The sequence below is a fragment of the Dendrobates tinctorius genome, unplaced genomic scaffold (assembly GCF_039654945.1).
Source record: "Dendrobates tinctorius isolate UK_male_01 unplaced genomic scaffold, ASM3965494v1 ptg000158l, whole genome shotgun sequence".
NCBI classification, from domain to species: domain Eukaryota; kingdom Metazoa; phylum Chordata; class Amphibia; order Anura; family Dendrobatidae; genus Dendrobates; species Dendrobates tinctorius.
This window is the reverse complement of record NW_027361825.1, coordinates 10,760,723-10,782,330: the sequence shown is the minus strand read 5'-3', so window position 1 is coordinate 10,782,330 and position 21,608 is coordinate 10,760,723. Positions and strand designations below refer to the sequence as shown.

Sequence of the window (21,608 nt, the reverse complement as noted above, 5' to 3'; positions counted from 1 at the left end):
AATGTGGATCTGAAATAATTTTTTTGTGAAAAAAAGTTAAATGTTCATTTTTTTTCACATTCCAAAAATTCCTGTGAAGCACCTGAAGGGTTAATAAACTTCTTGAATATGGTTTTGAGAACCTTGAGGGGTGCAGTTTTTAGAATGGTGTCACTTTTGGGTATCTTCTATAATATAGACCCCTCAAAGTCACTTCAAATGTGAGGTGGTCCCTAAAAGAAAATGGTGTTGTAAATTTTGTTGGGAAAATGAAAAATCGCTGGTCAACTTTTAACCCTTACACTGTGTGCAGAATTATTAGGCAAATGAGTATTTTGATGACATCATCCTTTTTATACATGTTGTCCTACTCCAAGCTGTATAGGCTTGAAAGCCAACTGCCAGTTATGTAAATCTGGTGATTTGCATCTCTGTAATGAGGAGGGGTGTGGTCTAATGACCAACACCCTATATAAGGTGTGCTTAATTATTAGGTAACTTCCCTTCCTTTGGCAAACTGGGTCAGAAGAGAGATTTGACGGACTCTGAAAAGTCAAAAATTGTGAGATGTCTTGCAGAGGGATGCAGCAGTCTTGAAATTACCAAACTTTTGAAGCGTGATCACCGAACAAACAAGCGTTTCATGGCAAATATCAAAACAGGGTCACAAGAAGCGTGTTGATAAAAAAAGGCGCAAAATAACTGCCCATGAATTGAGGAAAATCAAGCGTGAAGCTGCCAAGATGCCATTTGACACCAGTTTTGCCATATTTCAGAGCTGCAACGTTACTGGAGTATCAAAAAGCACAAGGTGTGCCATACTCAGGGGCAAGGCCAAGGTAAGGAAGGCTGGAAAATGACCACCTTTGAACAAGAAACATAAGATAAAACATCAAGACTGGGCCAAGAAATATCGTAAGACTGATTTTTCTAAGGTTTTATGGACTGATGAAATGAGAGAGACTCTTGATGGGCCAGATGGATGGGCCAGAGGCTGAATCAGTAAAGGCCAGAGAGCTCCACTCCGACTCAGACGCCAGCAAGGTGGAGGTGGGGTACTGGTATCGGCTGGTATCATCAAAGATGGAGTTTTCTAAGGGGGCATGGCTCACGGGATCCTCAGGGGCGTGTTGTTAGGCTGCGCAACAGTATTATTCTGTAAACCACACCCCCTTTGTAAAGACCTAAAAAAACTTGCACCAAATAAACATGCTGTCGAACAGTCACGACACATGCAGCCACGGCGGCTCGAACATGTTTTTAGAGCACACCGAAGACTCTCGATTAAGACACGAGCTCGGATAACACCTTATCCTAGCACACTTGCTCATTGCTTGGTCTTATAGTGATTGGTCCTTAAGTGTATAGAGTAACAGAATGCAGAAAACCAAAGACCACCATAGGGCAGTCTTCAGAGGGTTATTAGCATTACTGACCGGTGGTTGGAGGTGGTGATGATGTTGACGATGGGACTGTCAAGGAATACAAAGCGTTAGTTTACAAAAGAAACATAACAAACAAATGAGCATTAGGTGGCGCTATACTCCTATTCTTCACCGGGTCTATAAGGTATTCAAACAATGCAGTTTTTTACTTTAGCAGTACAGTAAATCCTAAAGTCAGTCTTAAAGGGACGTTCCCAAAATGAAAAATGCATCTCACTCCGTACTATTTGCACATGAAAGAATGTTATCAATTATGTTCAGTTTTGTAAAGTAAATCATTTATCTACAACAAATCCTGTCTAACCATGCGTTTAGGCCTCGTCTCTACTAGAGGTGCCCTAGATTAGTTCTTGGGAATTAGGTGGAGCACGCAAAGTTGCACCGCTGTCTGTCTATAGCGCACTGCCTTTCTCCCCTGTGCCGTGAGCCTGAGCAAGCGCAGATTGATTAGGTTGAGCATGCGCAGTGTACAGCGGTGGTACAAAAGTTCTCCATTTGTATCGGTTCCATTCATCTGATAGGCAGCAGAAGATCTGCACAAACACCATTACATCTTGGAAACACTCCATTAACAGTAATTCTGCTGCAGCAGCATTTAGGTCTGTTTAAACCTTGAGTTTTTTTCTGAGCTAAAAATCGCAGTGCGTTTCTGATACATTTCATAATTGAAATGGGTGAAAAACACTGCAAACAAGCTGAAAGTATTAACATGCTGCAGATATGAAAACAAAAAAACTCAATGATGGTTAAAATACGCAATTACAACAGAAAGCATAACATTTCCGAAATCTCATTCCTTTTTTCTTGACGCACCATTTTTATGCACGAAAAAACGTCTTGAAAAAAGCAGCGTTTGGACACACTCTAAGGATGCAGTCATATAAGCACCAGCAGGAGGCGCTGCGCACAAATACTTGTATCGATGGCACCAAATATTCTGTTCCATTATATAGGAATGTGTCTCACTACTGATGGGTAAGTGACTCCTATACTACTTCCGAGTAAAAGAAGAATGCACCCGTACTTGGAGCAGAAGTTGATCAAGATTAAAAGAAATTGTATATTAGGGTATAATTAAGGATTACAGTACATATAAACCCACCATAGAGTGCCCATTTTATGCCCATATAAAACTGCAATATATTAGGATGGTGTCGTGATTGCCTTGTAGCACTATGATCCTGATTTCGATTCCCTCGGTTATCATGAGCATGATGGCATCGTTATGTATTATGTATTATGTGTATGATACGGTGTGCCCACAATTCCACAGCACCATGAAGTCTGTCAGGAGCTTACAGGGATTGTCCGGTAAAAGCAAGTTATCATGTACTGTATCCTGGGAAAGGTAATAACTTATTGATCAGTGAGGGTGCCCGACTGCTAGGATTTGCAATGATTGGTAGAATAGGGCACATTTATCCCTCTTAGAGCACATGCTCCACCGCTGCTCTATTCACTCCGTAAGTGGTTACCTCTACTATTTCTGGCAGCCCCTTAGAGAAAAAAATTGAACCGTGGTCAGGCATTCAACCTGCTGCTTCATTTTTTAATTTTTAAGAATATAACCACTATAAAATACTACCAACTATGTACAAGAATAAAACTACTATCATACTGCCCCTATATACAAGAATATAACTACCATAATACTGCTCCTATGTACAAGAATATAACTACTATAATACTGCCCCTACGTACAAGAATATAACTACTATAATACTGCCTTTACGCACAAGAATATAACTACTATAAGACTGCTCCCTATGTACAGGAATATAACTACTATAATACTGCCCCTATGTACAAGAATATAACTACTATAATACTGCTCCTATGTACAAGAATATAACTACTATAATACTGCCTCTATGTACAAGAATATAACTACTATAATACTGCTCCTATGTACAAGAATATAGCTACTATAATACTGCTCCTATGTACAAGAATATAACTACTATAATACTGCCCCTACGTACAAGAATATAACTACTATAATATTGCCCCTATGTACAAGAATATCACTACTATAATACTGCTCCCATGTACAAGAATATAACTACTATAATACCGCCCCTACGTACAAGAATATAACTACTATAATACTGCGCCTATGTACAAGAATGTAACTACTATAATACTGCCCCTATGTACAAGAATATAACTACTATAATACTGCTCCTATGTACAGGAATATAACTACTATAATACTGCCCCTACGTACAAGAATATAACTACTATAATACTGCCCCTATGTACAAGAACATAACTACTATAATACTGCTCCTTTGTACAAGAATATAACTACTATAATACTGCCCCTATGTACAAGAATATATCTACTATAATACTGCCCGTATGTACAAGAATATAACTACTATTATACTGCTCCTATGTACAAGAATATAGCTACTATAATACTGCCCCTATGTACAAGAATATAACTACTATAATACTGCTCCTATGTACAAGAATACAACTACTATAATACTGCCCCTATGTACAAGAATATATCTGCTTTAATACTGCCCATATGTACAAGAATATAACTACTATTATACTGCTCCTATGTACAAGAACATAACTACTATAATACTGCCCCTACGTACAAGAATATAACTACTATGAGACTGCTCCTATGTACAACAATATAATTACTATGATATTACTCTTATGTACAAGAATATACTGTAACTACTGTAACATTACTCCTATGTACAAGAATATAACTACTATAATACTGCTCTTACGTACAGGAATAAAACTACTATAATACTGCCCCTATGTACAAAAATATAACTAGTATAATACTACCCCTTATGTACGAGAATATACCTACTATAATACTGCTCCAATATACAAGAACATAACTACTATAATACTGTCTCCTATGTACAAGAATATAACTACTATAATACTGCTCCTATATGCAAGAATATAACTACTATAATACTGCTCCTATGTACAAGAATATAACTACTATAATACTGCCTCTATGTACAAGAATATTACTATTATAATACTGCCCCTTTTGTACAAGAATATAACTACTATAATACTGCTCCCATGTACAAGAATATAACTACTATAATACTGCCCCTATGTACAAGAATATAACTAGTATAATGCTGCCCCTATGTACATCAATATAACTACTATAATACTGCTCCTATGTACAAGAATATAACTACTGTAATGCTGCCCCTATGTACAGGAATATAACTACTATAATACTGCCCCTATGTACAAGAATATAACTACTATAATACTGTCCCTATGTACAAGAATATAACTACTATAATACTGCCCCTATGTACAAGAATATAACTATAATACTGCCTCTATGTACAAGAATATAACTACTATAATACTGCCCATACGTACAAGAATATAACTACTATAATACTGCCCCTATGTACAAGAATATAACTATAATACTGCCTCTATGTACAAGAATATAACTACTATAATACTGCCCATACGTACAAGAATATAGCTACTCTAATACTGCCCCTATGTACATGAATATAACTACTCTAATACTGCCCCTATGTACAAGAATATAACTACTCTAATACTGCCCCTATGTATAAGAATATAACTACTCTAGTACTGCCCCTATGTACAAGAATATAACTACTAAAATACTGCCCCTATGTACAAGAATATAAGTGCTAGAATGCAGACTCCCTAATAACTTCGTAATATTGCATAACTGTACAGCTCTGCAAATTTCATAATACTTGGACACATTACTCACCTGGTTGAGGTTATATTAATTGGCTCATAAAATAGAGCTGTTGTTTTTATTAATTGTAACTAGGAAATAATGTAGCAGCCATTTGGTATAATTACAGGGTTCTTGTTTGGAGGCGTTCCTACACTCTCTTTAATTAGAGATATGTTATTCTTTTTCATTGTTTCGTATTGTATAGTTATTTATACACCAGGAGAGGAAAGTTACCAGGAGCAAAGCATGCGAGAGGAAAAACATCAAATGAACCCCATACCTTAACCATTCAAACTATTGTGTTTTTTTTATCTTAATAAGCCCCAAAATATTTGGGATAGGATTAACATTAATATGAAGCCAGTCCAGGCAAATGCAAGGGCCTTGGGGAACCCATAACAATCTGGGTTAGTTTGTGGACTGACAATGATTTTGCTGACCAAGGGCCGATAAACATCGGAAAATGGCCCTATAAAGGAACGTAAACATTTACAAAGCTTCTGTATTAATACTCCATTTAATACCCCTATAGCAATGATGTCGCTCACGTGCAAAAGTAAATGACCCCCTTTTCATGAATACACTTTTCTATTTTATAAATTCCAATTTTGCCATTGCAGAACCAGATACAGTAATTTTTGTACTTCTCCACATTACTATACATGTTAATCATTGGACTGTGGGTTCTATGACATCAATAATCATAATATTACTAGGATATTATCTATCTTCTTACTTGTGGTTTCAGCTGATCCTGGTACTGTGGAAGAAAACAGAGACATTAATGATATTTGCAATACTTTATTATTATTAGTGATAAAGAAATCTAATAACTGACCTCAGCTGCACTGTAGGCACCAAAATCACATTTTTACTTCTTTATTGGTTACTGCATAGCCCAACTGACCTCAATGGTGAGAGTCCTATGGATCATACCTTAGCAACTAGTACATTGATGGCTTGTACTAAGGACACTATATCTATGACATGTTACAGTGTTATTGACAATGGCTCTGATTATACTGCCAAATTTGGTAAAATATATAATATATTAAAATACAGTTGTCACGGGGATACCGCAACAGAGAGGGGCCAGAAGATAGCAGAGTCTGGTTAGACGAACTGTTGCACTGATTAGAACTGCTTTCACAGAAGATGGCGGAGTCTGGTTACAGGAACTGCTGCACTGATTAGAACTGCTTTCACCATCCTATTAAACAGCTCTGGTTCTCCTTGCTCTGTCATTGCACATTTTAATCAGTTCAGTTGATCTCCTGGAGATCTCCATCCTGAATTGTCTCAGCTGTTCTGTGTTGGCCACTCCTCTCTGGTATATACAGTATGCTCGCCACTGGCACTTGGGAGTTGCCAGCAATAGTTCTACTTCCTGGTTTCTGGTGAAGGAGTGTAGTAATGTAGTGCTTGCAGTAGGCAGTTGGAGAGTTTTTCAGGAGATATCTTTGTGGAGTTGGTTTGCGTGTTTATCCTTATCCTCTCTTATTTGGTTTGTGCCTCCTATTCCTCCCGTTTCCCACTTTGGTGTTTTGTAAGCATGTCTGTATTTGTATGATTCCAGTTTTCTTTTATTTCAGTCTGTTAACCCCTGTCTGTCAGCTTAGTGTTTTCCAACACACTTCGGCCTCACACCTCTTTGGGTGGAGGAGGGAAGAAGAGAATAGATAAGGGATAAGATAGGAGCATAGCAAGGTACGAGACCCCGGCGTCTCCACCATTCGGGGTAATCGGGGGGCAGGGATAGACTAGGGTGCCCCTAGTTAGAGGGATTGGGTAAGTGCCCACAGTTGCTGTCATTAAATGAAATCCGCCCTCTATGTACAAGAATATAACTACTATAATACTGCCCTCTATGTACTAGAATATAACTTCTATAATACCGCTCCTATGTACAAAAGTATAGCTATCATTATACCGCCCCCTATGTACAAATATATTTAACTACTAGATGGTGGCCCGATTCTATCGCATCAGGAATTCTAGAGTCTCTGTTAAAATAAAAAATAGTTATATACTCACCTTCCGACGGCCCCCGGACTCTTTCTCTCCTCTCCACGCTCCCGGCATCTTCCGGTTCCATTAATGCTTTACGCGAAACACCGCTGATGACGTCGCGCTCTCGCAAGAGTGACGTCATCATCAGCCCTTCTCGCTAAGTATTGCTGGAACCAGAAGATGCCGGGCGCGTGGTGCGAGGAGGGACAGAGTCCGGGGGCCATCGGAAGGTGAGTATATAACTATTTTTTATTTTAACAGAGACTCTAAAATACCCGATGCGATAGAATCGGGCCACCATCTAGTGTATTATACTCCTGTTACACCCAGAGCTGCAGTCACTGTTCTGCTCTTACCTAATGCATTGTATATGTACAGGACTGTGTCTGTGTAATGAGCGACGCAGCAGTGATGACTTTAATGGCTGTAATGTGCCTGTACAATAAGCGATGCGGCCGTGTTGCCGCGACGACTAAGCAACAGTCGCTGATTGGTCACAGCCTAACTGCTGCGACCAATCAGCGACGCAGGATTTCGGTTACAGACATACATGATAAGACAATTATTTATATAGATTATACTTCCCTATGTAGAATAATATAACTACTATAATACTGCCCCATGTACAAATATAACTACTATAATACTGCCCCTATGTACAAGAATCTAACTACTGTAATACTGTCTCTATGTATATGAATCTAGCTACTATAATACTGCCCCTATGTACAAAAATATAGCTACTACAATACTGTACCTATGTATAAGAATATAACTACTGTAATACTGCTCCTATGTACAAGAACATAACTACTATAATACTGCCCCTATGTACAAAAATATAACTACTACAATACTGCACCTATGTATAAGAATATAACTACTGTAATACTGCTCCTATGTACAAGAATATAACTACTATAATACTGCTCCTATGTACAAGAACATAACTACTATAATACTGCCCCTATGTACAAAAATATAACTACTACAATACTGCACCTATGTATAAGAATATCACTACTATAATACTGCCCCTATATACAGGAATATAACTACAATAATACTGCTCCTATGTACAAGAACATAACTACTATAATACTGCCCCTATGTGCAAGAATATAACTACTATAATACTGCCTACTATGTACAAGAGTATAACTACTATAATACTGCCCCTATGTGCAAGAATATAACTACTATAATACTGCCCCTATGTACAAGAATATATCTACTATAATACTGCTCCCTATGTAAAAGAATATAACTACTATAATAATTGTGGTGACACCACTGAAGATGAGCAGAACGGCGCTGGATACCATAGTAGGGGAAAATATCAACACATATGGGCAGATTACATGGAAGGGCTTCTTTAATTGGCTCATAAAAAAGAGCTGTTTTTTTATTAATTGTACTTAGGGCATAAAGTAACCACCATTTGGTATAATTAGAGGTTATGTTCCTTGTTAGGAGGCGTCCTTCACTCTCGTTAATTAGAGACATGTTTTTTTTTCATTGTTCCTTATTGTATAGTGTTTTATATATCGGGAGAAGAAAGCTACGATGAGCAAAAATGTGAGAACAAAAAAACTAGTAGGCCAGGCTCATAGAGGAGGACCCTCAGGTTACAGGATATGGGGGCAAATACATACACAATTACACATTTACATAAAGACATCTCCTGTCATACGCCCTGTGTCCTGTCCTGTCGGGTGCAACTGTTCATAACTATAAAAGTAATCTTAATTTAGAGTTGTCATGGAAAAATTTAAGGACCAAAGTGGAAACTTTTGGGTCCCAACAGTGGGGTTAGGGATGGTGGAGTGACTAAGCAGAACTTCAGTAAAGCTGTGCATTCTGAAAGTAAAAGGGTGAAAAAAGACAACAAGCCCAATGTATTACCGTAATCTCCCAGACTGCACAGTGTGGATGGCACCAACCCTATAAGGGTTGTACCATCATAATCTCTCTTATAAAAGACAAACAGCAACTTTCAGGATTGGAGAGATGTTTCGGAAAGGTTTGTCAGAGACCGTAAAAGATGTTATGGTGGGATTTCCTGTTCCTTCTGGTCTGGATGGCTCTATGTCATTAGCCATTCAAGTTGATTGGGGTTTACTTGAACGTAAAACTACACGGGAGGCGCTGCCACCTTTTGAACAAATGTGTGAACCTATGCAATGTGATGGGGTTTTGTCTAGGGCGCAACGTCGGGAGTTTAGAAGGCGTAATAAGCTGTGTTTTTTCTGTGGCGACGCCTCTCATACTATTTCTGTCTGCCCTAAACGAGAGAAACGTTTTGCACACACATTTGCTGTGGGCAGTATACAACCTAAGTTCCTTTTGGCAATTTCTCTGATCTGCTCCTTGTCCACATTTTCCACTAAGGCTTTTGTGGATTCAGGAGCAGCTCTGAATCTGATGGATTTGGACTTTGCTAAACGTTGTGGTTTGTCCATGACACCTCTGCAGATGCCTATTACTTTGAGGGGTATTGATGCCACTCCTTTGGCAGAGATAAACCTCAGGTTTGGACCCAGGTGATAATGCGAGTTGCCCTAGACCACCAAGAAAATTGTAAATTTTTGGTGCTGCATAATTTGCATGATACTATTGTTCTGGGGTTCCCCTGGTTGCAAACTCATAACCCAGTTTTGCCTTTTTGTCCCTTATTAGATTGGCCTCTTTTTGCTCTGTTTCAGAATATTTCAGAGTGCTGATATAGTGGGAGAAGTCTAGTGACTTCAGGGTTGATTTTGGTATCAGACGTGTTGGACAGTATTTTTGGTAGGGTTTTTTGGCAGATTGCAGACAGTGGCTTTCCTTTCCTGTCCTTTCTAATTAGTCGGGCCCCATCGTTTGCTCAGCCTATTTTCCTGCCTGTGTTTGTGTTTTCATCTTGCTTCACCGTCAATACATGTGTGGGGGCTGTCTTTTCCTTTGGGGTCTGCTCTGGGGCAGTTAGTTTTCCCTTTTCTTGCTTTAGGTTTATGTAGTCCTCCGGCGGTGACGAGGCGTCTAGGAACAACGTAGGAACGCTCCACTGCTACTGTTAGTTGTGTGGTTAAGATCAGGGATCTGCAATCTGCATAGTGACGAACCTCTCTGGTTTTCTGGGACTTAGCTTTTTGTTGTTCCTCCTCGGTGACCCATTCATAACAGTGGTGTACTTAATTATTTGTACTAAATGTCCAACTGGGGGTCTGTATGTGGGGGAGACCGGGCAAAAGCTTAGAACAAGGATGAATTCTCATCGTCACACAATAAGAGAAAAAAGAATGGATGTACCTGTGGCAAAACATTTTTGTATGCCTGATCACAACACCATAGAAATGAAATTACTGGTATTGAAAGGTAACTTCACATCTCAGAGAGAGAGAAGAGTCTGTGAGTATAAATTTATGACGACCTTTGACACTCTTAATGCTGGAATGAATGTGTCGCATGGATTTATGTTTTTTTACATCAATTAAGGAATTTGCTCCTAAGACCTTGTGGAGGCATCACAACACATTAGGAGACCCCCATCAGAGGACAATAAAACATCCAGACTCATTATCTATGACCTGGTCCAATATTTATGTTTCTCCCTCTCCCATAATGATAGTTCTGCTTCACGTCATTTGTCTTATCTATTGCATTTTTTCTTTGCTGTGTTGTGCATAAATATGTGACTCTTCAGATTTTGTATTAGTCAATGCCTGATGAAGAGACCTGAGTAGTCTCAAAAGCTTGCAATGTGTTACCATCTTTTCAGTTAGCCATTAAAAGGTATCAACCACTGAGGACTCTCAATTCTGAATATTTTTCCACCTTTAGAACTATACACTTTAAAGACTATACAGCACCTTCAAGACTATACAGTATTTTCAGGACTATACAACACCTTCAGAACTATACAAAAAGTTAGAACTACACAGCACTTTCGGAACTATACAACACTTTCATAACTAAACGGCACCTTCAGAACTTTACAGCACCTTCATGACTGTTTGGAACCTTCAGAAATTTACAGCACTTTCAAAATTGTATGGAACCTTCAGAACTTTACAGCACTTTCAAAATCACACAGCACCTTCAAAACTATATGGCCCATACACAATTATACACCATCTTTAGAACTATACAGCACCTACAGAACTATACAATATCTTCAAAACCACACAGCACCTTCAGAACTATACACCATCTTCAGAGCTATATGGCCCATACAGAATTATACACCATCTTTAGAACTATACAGCACCTTCAGAACTATACATTACTGTCAAGACTATACAGCACCTAAAGAACTGTAAACTACCTTTAGTGATAGTAGAGGCAGAAGGATTACTCCTAATTTCTCTTACCAAGTTGGAACAATTTCAGATCTTTGTGTTACTTGAGAATCGACCAATATATAGAGGATCTAGTCAGTGAATGCAACCCAACTAATTATTGCAATGTCTATACCTATCCCCTAAAACTAAAAGACAATCTAAAAATGTACAAACACACTTGCCAAAATACTAATCTATATTGCCTCGAGGTTATAGCTGATATTTGGATGTCTCACCTGGTGCTTGAAAGCAGAGCAGTGACAGCATCAATATCGTTGCTAAACAAGTTGGGCGCATCATCTTTCCTGGTGCCAGACTCATGTTCTTCTCTTGGTCAGATATGATAATTATACTACATTTCCTTCTTGGCTAAGCTTATTTAAAGCCTTGGTAACACACCTTTTTTGGCAGAAGCAACAATAGAATAATTTCCCAACTGTTATCATGTCTCATCATAAAGATATCTCTCTGAAAAGGCTCTTGAATGGTCCTAGGAGGAACTTGTTTACGAGGAATTTGACTGGTCTAGGAGGGACTTGTTTGGGAGGAACTTGACTTATCTTGTTATTGTGAGTTTAGTATAAAAATAGTTGTCAAGCTTGTCATACGGTCTTGTCCAGCTAAAGATTCTGCTTTCTTTCTAGTTTTTAAAGAACCTGTTATGAAGACCAAGGGGCACCTAAAAATAACACAATGGCCAATGCAACTAATCATAAAGTTAAAGTGATCATGGAAATTTCTGACTTAAATAGGCTGTTCTATATGGACAATCCCCATTTTTCCAAAGACAAACCAATGTTGTGTTGCTCATAGGTGATCCAGATAATGTTCTCTGACAAAAAAGGGAAATGTTGGGTTAGATGTGGACCCAAATGGAAAATCCGCACATATCATGTCATAGAACATCTTAACTTATAAGCCCTCAAAACAAGCAATGATTAATACATATATTAGTTATCATTGGTGAAAAATAAAGGATTTCTTTACCCAGGACATATCTCCTATATGCCAGTAGCTCTAATGTCACTAGTAACTTGCATATCATGCATATTTGGAACATAGTTTTCACAGATCTGACACATAACACACATAATAAAATTATATTAATATTCATTGCTATGCTGTATTAGCATTACCTATCATGACATAATGTACTGAAGCACATGGAATGGCATGATTAAACATTTATTTAGCTCTAGATTAACATTTTCATAGTAATGAACTATGGTGTTGTCCATTTCTTCTACAACTTCTTTGTAATTGCCCGAATCCTCAGAGTAAGATAAAAAAGCTTATATGCACCTCCAGCATCGGCACTGTTTCAGCGTTGTTGACGCCAGAACTCCCAACACTTGCCTGACGCTTTTATGTCACGTGAGCACTGCAGCCAGTCATCGTCTGCTGACTGCCAGCAGCTTTTAATGTGTCACCAAAAATTGGCTGTAGATCTCATGTGACAGAACACTGGCCCGGCGCCAACTTTGCTGGATCAGTGCCTCTACTGGATGAGTGAGGCCATACTGGGGCCACAGGCCTATTAAAAGGGCGGCCAGCATGACAAGGTTGAGGGGACCCGATAGTGAGAGAGCAAGGGTATAAGCCTGGGCTGGCTAGGGTTAATTGTTTTAGGTGCGTGCGTGCAAAGGGATAGGGCTAGGGGATTGTAGGAGGGATTAGGGAAGGGAGATGGGAGGGGGAGCAATATAAAGAGGATGGTCACATGGGTAGGGCAACCATTTTAGGTGCCCCATAGCAGCGTGACCTCTTACAATATGGAGGTCGACCTCCCGGGGTGGCTGCAGGCTTAGATCCAGGGCCTGCTGCAAGGGGGAGCCAGTGATCCTCAGGCTCAGGATGTCGGGCGATGGCCTCGGAGGACAAAGCCTCCGGAGCGTCTCAGCCCCGAGGTAACCCCCCAGGATCCGGCGCCGTGTCAGGAGCCCCTCAGGGGACCCTCCAGCTCCCAACGCGTGCTGCAGGCCGGGTGCGCGGGAGCCAAGAGCTAGGAGGAATCCATTAGCGAGGCGGGATCCGCAGCGGGGGGAGGTGTCGGCCTCCCTTTCAACACAGTCGGCACGGCAAGAGAGGGGGCCAGGACTGGTAGCGGCTGAGGCGCGGGTGCTTGCATCTGGCCCGGCTCAGCGCAGGAGGAATCGGACACGGGGGCCGGCTTCACAGGCGCTTTTAAGGGGCGCGAGGTCGGGTGGACCCGCCCGCACATCGACCGTGCAGGATGACGTCACGGCAGGCGCCGGGTCGGGAGTCTGCGCTACACCACAGAGGGGAGGAGCAGCATGGTGGCGGGGATGGACATCGGGAACAGGAGAACGCCGAGTGGCCAGTGAGTGCGGGCGCGGGAATCCCGCCCACTCACGGGTTAATGCACATGAAGGCACAGATGGCAGCCAGCAGTACGCTGGGCCTATTGGGACAGGGGGTGGGGGGAGGGAAATGTGGGATTTTGGACATGGTGGCATAGGAGGGAGGGGGGAAGGGGGTCCCTATGTCATACCTCAGCAGCCTCATCAGGGGGAATACGCAGCGGCTAGTCCAGGCCGGCTGTCAGGGACTGCAGATCTACGGCAGCAGCCTGCACACCTTGGGCTACATGCAGGCCTTATGGCGACGAACCAGCAGTACCCTCTCAGGGAATACGCAGCGGCCAGTCCAGGCCGGCTGCGGGGGACCGCAGATCTACTTCAGCATCATGATCATCTGGGGTTACCAGCAGGCCCCGTGGCAATGGGTCGGCAGCCCCATCCGATGGAGTACGCAGCGATCAGCCCAGGCCGGCTGCAGGGGAGCATTGCATCACCATGACAAGCAAGCAGAGGAGGACAAATCATGGAGTGCATACGTCTGGAGCCAGAGCTGGCGGCTGCTGGGAACACAGCACCCAGGCAGCCAGGTGAGGCAGAACAATTGTCAATTTTGCAAACGTCATTAGCTCCTCATGTGCAGGGGGAAGTAGCCGGGGGGGGAGCTAGTGCTGGTATATGGGTAGTCTTGCAAGGTTTAAAGGAGTTAGTTAGAATATGGGAATCGGGAAGTAGGCAAAATGAAACATCTCCGGTTTCAGGTTGGTTAGGCAGCGGTGATAGAGCCTCAGGTTCGACCAGCACGGTACAGGGAGCCGGGGCTGAGGTTTCAGTATCAACGAGGGATTTAGGATCACAGGGAGAGTCGGGTGATCAGACACGGTCAGGAGATAATGGCGAGAAGGATAAAGAAGAGTCAGTACGGCTGGATGATTCAGCCAAGGGGGAGGTGTACGTCTGCTTCGAGGGACCACTTGGGGCACATTTGAAGCAGGAAGTTAGGGAACAGATATGGAAAGGGGAGTATGTAGAGATTTTTTCCTTACTCCCGCTGGAGCGTTTTAATTTAGATAAGGCTAGAAGAGATGACTCGAAAAAGGAAGACGAAGAAAAAAGGAGGTTTAGACTTATCCCCCGCACATTCAGCAACTGGCTACAAGCTTTCGCAATATTAGCCAGCGTGATATGGAAAAAAATCGCCAGAGAATTGTTCCCCCCTGTTCTGTTATATGGACATAATTGGTGAGGCGTATAGAGTCTATGGGGGACAGGGATGGTTGAGGTATGACGAACAGTTTCGTCAACGAAAAGCAGTGAGGCCTAGTATTCGCTGGGACCATAAGGATATTTCTTTAGGGATGAAAGTGACGGCGCCAGCCAGGCCAGTGCAGAGTTACCAGCCTTTTCTTGGGGGCACCGGGGGTTCAGGAGAGTCAGGACACTCGGTGGCAGTACAAAAAGGACTGTGCTTCTCTTTCAACGAGGGAGCATGTAGGTTCGGGACAAAGTGTAAATTCAAGCACGAATGTTCGTCATGTGGAGGCAGTCATGGTGGGTCCAAATGTTTTAGGGCAGGAAAACAAAAAGGGTCAGAGGGAACTGAAAAAAGGGGAGACCCCAGTCCGGCTAACAGAGATGGAGCATTTTCTAAATAGTTATCCGGATGCGGAAGCGGCGACGCTTCTACGCGAAGGTTTCAGGGATGGTTTTAAAATCCCCTTTGTAGATGTTGAGGTGAAGCTCTCAACCAAAAATTTGAAATCTGCTTATCAGTTCCCGGAGGTGGTCACGGAAAAATTATGCAAAGAACTGGCCTTAGGTAGAATGGCAGGCCCTTTTGAATCTGCTCCCATTGACAATTTGAGGGTGTCTCCTTTGGAGGTAGTGTTAAAAAAGGAGCCGAATAAGTTCAGGTTGATACATCACCTCTCATTTCCAAAGGGGTTATCGGTTAATGACGGCATAGATCCACAGTTGTGTTCGGTTTTGTACACGTCCTTTGATGCGGCCGTGAAGTTGGTTTGAGAGTGCGGCCAGGGGGCTCGTTTGGCTAAGACGGACATTGAGGCGGCTTTTCGTTTGTTGCCAGTGCATCCTGATAGCATGCGCTTGTTAGGTTTTTTTTGGGAGGGGGGTTTCTTCGTCGATCGCTGTTCATTGTCATGTGCTTATTTTGAAGCATTCATGTATTCATTACCTGGATGACTTTTTGTTTGTTGGTACAGCACAGTCTCCTGATTGCTCTGTGTTATTGCACACGATGGAGGACGTGGCTAAAAAATTCGGGGTCCCTTTGGCGTCGGAAAAAACAGTAGGCCCAGTGACATCATTGAGTTTCCTAGGTATCGAAATTGATACGGTGGCAATGGAGTGTAGGATCCTGGACGACAAAATATTGGACATGAAATCTGAGGTGAAGCGGGTTGGGGGCTTGAAGAAGGTTACGCTAAGGCAGGTCCAGTCATTATTAGGAAAGTTGAACGTCGCGTGTCGGATCATGCCGATGGGCAGTGGCGGATTATAATGAGGTCAATTTGGGCAGTTGCCCCGGGCCCAGTGGGGTTAAGGGGCCCACAGCCCAGGCCAGTAAATTGCCCCATTATAATCCGCCACCGCGCAGGGCCGGATTATAGGCAGGGCAGGCGGGGCTTCAGCCCCGGGGCCCCCACCACAAGAGCTTCTAAGGGGGCCCCCACCACATTCCTGCTGGCTGCTGCAATGGCACTCCATCTTCTCCCCACCTAAAAGTGAGTGACCGTGGGGGCGGCATTATGTGCTCTGCTACCAGCAGCATCTACAAGTAGCCTGAACGCTGATGCTGCTGGTAGCGTGCAAAGGCTTGTGATGAGATCACAGGAGGTAAGGTATCAGGGCCCCCGATCATGTGACCCCTGTCTCCTCCCCTCCTGTGACCTCATCACAGGTCCTGTGCGCACAGCACAGAGCACTGAGAGCAGCCATGTATGTGGAGTGCGGCTCTGTGGGTGGAGGTCGGTGCTGGAGGCTCCATTATTCTCTATGTGGAGTGGGGCTCTGCGGGTGGAGGTCGGTGCTGGAGGCTCCATTATTCTCTATGTGGATTGCGGCTCTGCGGGTGGAGATCGGTGCTGGAGGCTCCATTATTCTCTATGTGGAGTGGGGCTCTGCGGGTGGAGGTCGGTGCTGGAGGCCCCATTATTCTCTATGTGGATTGTGGCTCTGCGGGTGGAGGTCGGTGCTGGAGGCCCCATTATTCTCTATGTGGAGTGCGGCTCTGCGGGTGGAGGTCGGTGCTGGAGGCTCCATTATTCTCTATGTGGAGTGTGGCTCTGCGGGTGGAGGTCGGTGCTGGAGGCTCCATTATTCTCTATGTGGAGTGCGGCTCTGCGGGTGGAGGTCGGTGCTGGAGGCTCCATTATTCTCTATGTGGAGTGTGGCTCTGCGGGTGGAGGTCGGTGCTGGAGGCTCCATTATTCTCTATGTGGAGTGCGGCTCTGCGGGTGGAGGTCGGTGCTGGAGGCTCCATTATTCTCTATGTGGAGTGGGGCTCTGCAGGTGGAGGTCGGTGCTGGAGGCTCCATTATTCTCTATGTGGAGTGGGGCTCTGCAGGTGGAGGTCGGTGCTGGAGGCTCCATTATTCTCTATGTAGAGTGTGGCTCTGCGGGTGGAGGTCGGTGCTGGAGGCCCCATTATTCTCTATGTGGAGTGCGGCTCTGCGGGTGGAGGTCGGTGCTGGAGGCCCCATTATTCTCTATGTGGAGTGGGGCTCTGCGGGTGGAGGTCAGTGCTGGAGGCTCCATTATTCTCTATGTGGAGTGCGGCTCTGCAGGTGGAGGTCGGTGCTGGAGGCCCCATTATTCTCTATGTGGAGTGTGGCTCTGCGGGTGGAGGTCGGTCCTGGAGGCTCCATTATTCTCTATGTGGAGTGCGGCTCTGTGGGTGGAGGTCGGTGCTGGAGGCTCCATTATTCTCTATGTGGAGTGGGGCTCTGCAGGTGGAGGTCAGTGCTGGAGGCTCCATTATTCTCTATGTGGAGTGGGGCTCTGCAGGTGGAGGTCAGTGCTGGAGGCTCCATTATTCTCTATGTGGAGTGGGGCTCTGCAGGTGGAGGTCGGTGCTGGAGGCTCCATTATTCTCTATGTAGAGTGTGGCTCTGCGGGTGGAGGTCGGTGCTGGAGGCTCCATTATTCTCTATGTGGAGTGGGGCTCTGCAGGTGGAGGTCAGTGCTGGAGGCTCCATTATTCTCTATGTGGAGTGGGGCTCTGCAGGTGGAGGTCGGTGCTGGAGGCTCCATTATTCTCTATGTAGAGTGTGGCTCTGCGGGTGGAGGTCGGTGCTGGAGGCCCCATTATTCTCTATGTGGAGTGCGGCTCTGCGGGTGGAGGTCGGTGCTGGAGGCTCCATTATTCTCTATGTGGAGTGGGGCTCTGCGGGTGGAGATCGGTGCTGGAGGCTCCATTATTCTCTATGTGGATTGCGGCTCTGCGGGTGGAGGTCGGTGCTGGAGGCTCCATTATTCTCTATGTGGATTGCGGCTCTGCGGGTGGAGGTCGGTGCTGGAGGCTCCATTATTCTCTATGTGGAGTGGGGCTCTGCGGGTGGAGGTCGGTGCTGGAGGCTCCATTATTCTCTATGTGGAGTGGGGCTCTGCGGGTGGAGGTCGGTGCTGGAGGCTCCATTATTCTCTATGCGGATTGCGGCTCTGCGGGTGGAGGTCGGTGCTGGAGGCTCCATTATTCTCTATGTGGAGTGGGGCTCTGCGGGTGGAGGTCGGTGCTGGAGGCCCCATTATTCTCTATGTGGATTGTGGCTCTGCGGGTGGAGGTCGGTGCTGGAGGCCCCATTATTCTCTATGTGGAGTGCGGCTCTGCGGGTGGAGGTCGGTGCTGGAGGCTCCATTATTCTCTATGTGGAGTGGGGCTCTGCGGGTGGAGGTCAGTGCTGGAGGCTCCATTATTCTCTATGTGGAGTGCGGCTCTGCAGGTGGAGGTCGGTGCTCGAGGCCCCATTATTCTCTATGTGGAGTGTGGCTCTGCGGGTGGAGGTCGGTGCTGGAGGCCCCATTATTCTCTATGTAGAGTGTGGCTCTACGATTCGTGACCCCCGTCACGTGACGAGGGGGGCCCACAGAGTCTGAACTGCCCCGGGCCCTGGCTACCCTTAATCCACCCCTGCCGATGGGCAAGGCGTTTTGTTGGAGATTGTCTTTGGTGACGACAGGGATTAAGGCACCATCACACTTCATTAGGTTGAAGAAAGAATTGAAGGATGATTTAAAGGTGTGGGCGCTTTTTCTGGATTCCTACAATGGGAGATCCATCTGGATGGCACGTAAGGTGTCGGCGGAGTCTCTGTGGTTTTTGATAAGATCAGCAGAGGAGCAAGGTTTCAGTTTGTTTTTTCAGGGAGAGGTGGTGGCGGAAAGGTGGCCGTGTGTCTGGATCGAGAAGGGTTTTTCGGCCAATCAGGTTCTACGCAAAGTGTTTCCCATAGTTGTAGCATTATCAGTGTGGGGAAAGGAGGTGAAGAACAGGAAAATTGGATTCAACTGCAAGTCAGTGGGGGCACTGAGAGCGATCAATTCGCTATCTTCACCGGATCAAGCCGTGATGAAGGTTCTTCAGCATTTGGTGTGGGTAGGGTTGAGTTTTAACCTATGGGTTGTTGCGGAGGAGAGACTTGAGGAAGATTACCTTGGTTTTGAAGTTTTTTCTTGTTCACAGTGAGAACATGCTCGAGAGTCGGGATTTCAAGCGGATTGCAAGAGGATGGAATGTCCGGAAGAATTGTGGAATCTTCCCTTGGGGCAGTGAGGGTTTTATTGTCTAGGTCCCTGTCGGCTGGAACCTGGTCTCATTATAAAAAGGCATGGGAAAGTTGGCTAGAGCGGAAAGAAAGAATAGGTGAGGAACTGGAGGATGAGTACAAGTTAGTTTTGTTCATAGGCCACAATTGGGAGTCAGGTTGGTCAGTCCCAAAAATTAATAATTTTTTAGCAGGTTTGGCATTTGGTTTTAGGTTCAGGGGCTTGCGGGATGTAACAAAGTCATTTATGGTGCGTCAAGTGGTACGGGGTTGTAGGAAAGGCTGGAAGGTGTCGGACAGTAGGTGTCCGGTGTCTTATGAGGTGTTACTACGTTTAGGCGAGAGTTTAAGTGAGGTTTGTACATCATGGAGGGAAGTAGCACTGTTTAAAGTGGCTTTCTCGTTGGCGTTTTTTGGGGCTTTTCGTTTGGGAGAGCTGGTCAGTCCATCTAAATCGCGCAAAGGTGGGTTACTTAGAGGGGACGTGGAGATTCAAGGGGACAGAGTGTCAATATTTCTGCATTCATCAAAGACGGATACTATACTATAGCAGAGGTTGCAGCGTGGTACTTTTTGAGGTGAGAGGTTCCCCGCTATGCCCGGTGGGGTGCTTAAGGAATTTTTTAAGCGGGGTAGGAAATGAAAGTGACCCGTTGTTGGTTCACGATGATGGCTGTTTTTTATCACGTTTGCAGTTCATGACGGTATTCAGACGTTGTCTAGAAAGAGGGGGCATTTCGTCAAGACATTATAGCGGACATTCCTTTCGAATTGGAGCAGCTACGGAGGCAGCGAGGAGAGGGCTGGGTGAAGAGACAGTAAAGAGGATTGGGCGCTGGGAGTCAGCGAGATTCCGTTCTTATGTTCGCCCATCAATGGGGTAAAAACGGCCTATGTTTGTGTTGTTATAGTTTATGGTTGTATCACTTGATTTTTTGTTTTGTTGGTGAGGGTCCGCTCCTTACCTGGATTATGGGCCATTCTTTTGTATTTTGGGCAGCCCTGAGAGCGGATGTTCGCCCGAATGGGAGGCAGCTGGGCGTGCCAAGAACATTGGGAGTATTAAGGTGGATCGGAAAAAGAGGGATGGTATGGAAGCAATTGGTACCTGAGTTTCACAGGTTCATTCAACTGGACCGGGCACCGGATGTACTAGTGATACATTTAGGGGGAGACGATTTGGCTAAGCGCACTTGTAGGGAGTTACTTAGGGATATTAAATTTGATATGTTGAGGCTTTGGTCCATGTTTCCTAGCTTACTAGTAGTGTGGTTGGATATTACTCCAAGGAAGGTGTGGTACGGGGCTAGATCAGTGCAAGGCGTTAATAGAGCCAGGGTTAAACTGAATAGAGCAGTGTCCCGATTCATGGTTCGAAATGGAGCAATTGTGGTACGTCATACAGATTTCGGGAGAGGGTGAATTCTGGAGGAAGGACGGTATTCATCTGAATGCGGTAGGCCTTGATTTATGGTGTCTGGCAGTTCAGGAAGCCATTGAAAAAAGCTTAAGAGTTTGGCAGGACATAAATGTCTGAGGGGGTCAGAGCATTTGTGTCTGTGGCGTGGGGGGGAGGTCCTCGAGGTTGGTGGTGCCAGAAATGGCGGATTGGAGGGGGGGATCGCAAAGGTCCTGGACTCCCCCTTCGGTGGATCACATGGAAGGGAACGGTATTGGAGCCGTGGCCAGTTACGGCACAGTTTGGCCGGGCGAGTCTCTTAAGGTCTCTGAGCTGGTGCTTAACGGCTGGAGACAAGATTTGGCCGGGGGTGTAAAGTTGGTGTAGGATATGGATCAGAGGCTGATACAGTTTGGGGCCTCGAGGATCGCCCCTCCCCCTGGTTTGGTATTTGTTGTTAAAATTGTTATACTTTATATCAATAAAGGCTGCTGTGGCCATGGCCATTTTATCCATGTCTGGTATTTAACTTACGTGGTACGGTGTTGGGTTGGGGAAGCTGATCTGAGGTCGGGCAATGGTGGTACAAGATGGGTGAGGAGCGAAAACGATGGGA

At 44.6% G+C, this 21,608-nt stretch overlaps 1 protein-coding gene and 1 pseudogene across 50 annotated transcripts in view; one reads left to right on the top strand and one right to left on the bottom strand.

Moving 5' to 3' along the window:
* Positions 1-11,862, bottom strand: part of LOC141051825 (uncharacterized) — a 91,254-nt gene extending 79,392 nt beyond the window's left edge. For 49 of the 50 annotated variants that reach the window (XM_073548856.1, XM_073548858.1, XM_073548876.1 and 46 more), the window contains exons 1-3: positions 11,726-11,862; positions 5,894-5,917; positions 1,416-1,451 (exon numbers count right to left, since the gene is read on the bottom strand). In XM_073548856.1, the coding sequence (XP_073404957.1) occupies positions 1,416-1,451; positions 5,894-5,917; positions 11,726-11,810 (145 nt within the window). In that variant the 5' untranslated portion in view covers positions 11,811-11,862. The remainder of the gene's footprint in view (positions 1-1,415; positions 1,452-5,893; positions 5,918-11,725) is intronic. The other variant, XM_073548878.1, reaches the window with a different exon arrangement.
* Positions 11,863-14,333: 2,471 nt separating this feature from the next.
* Positions 14,334-21,199, top strand: LOC141052186 (uncharacterized; annotated as a pseudogene).
* The last annotated feature ends 409 nt before the right edge of the window (positions 21,200-21,608 follow it).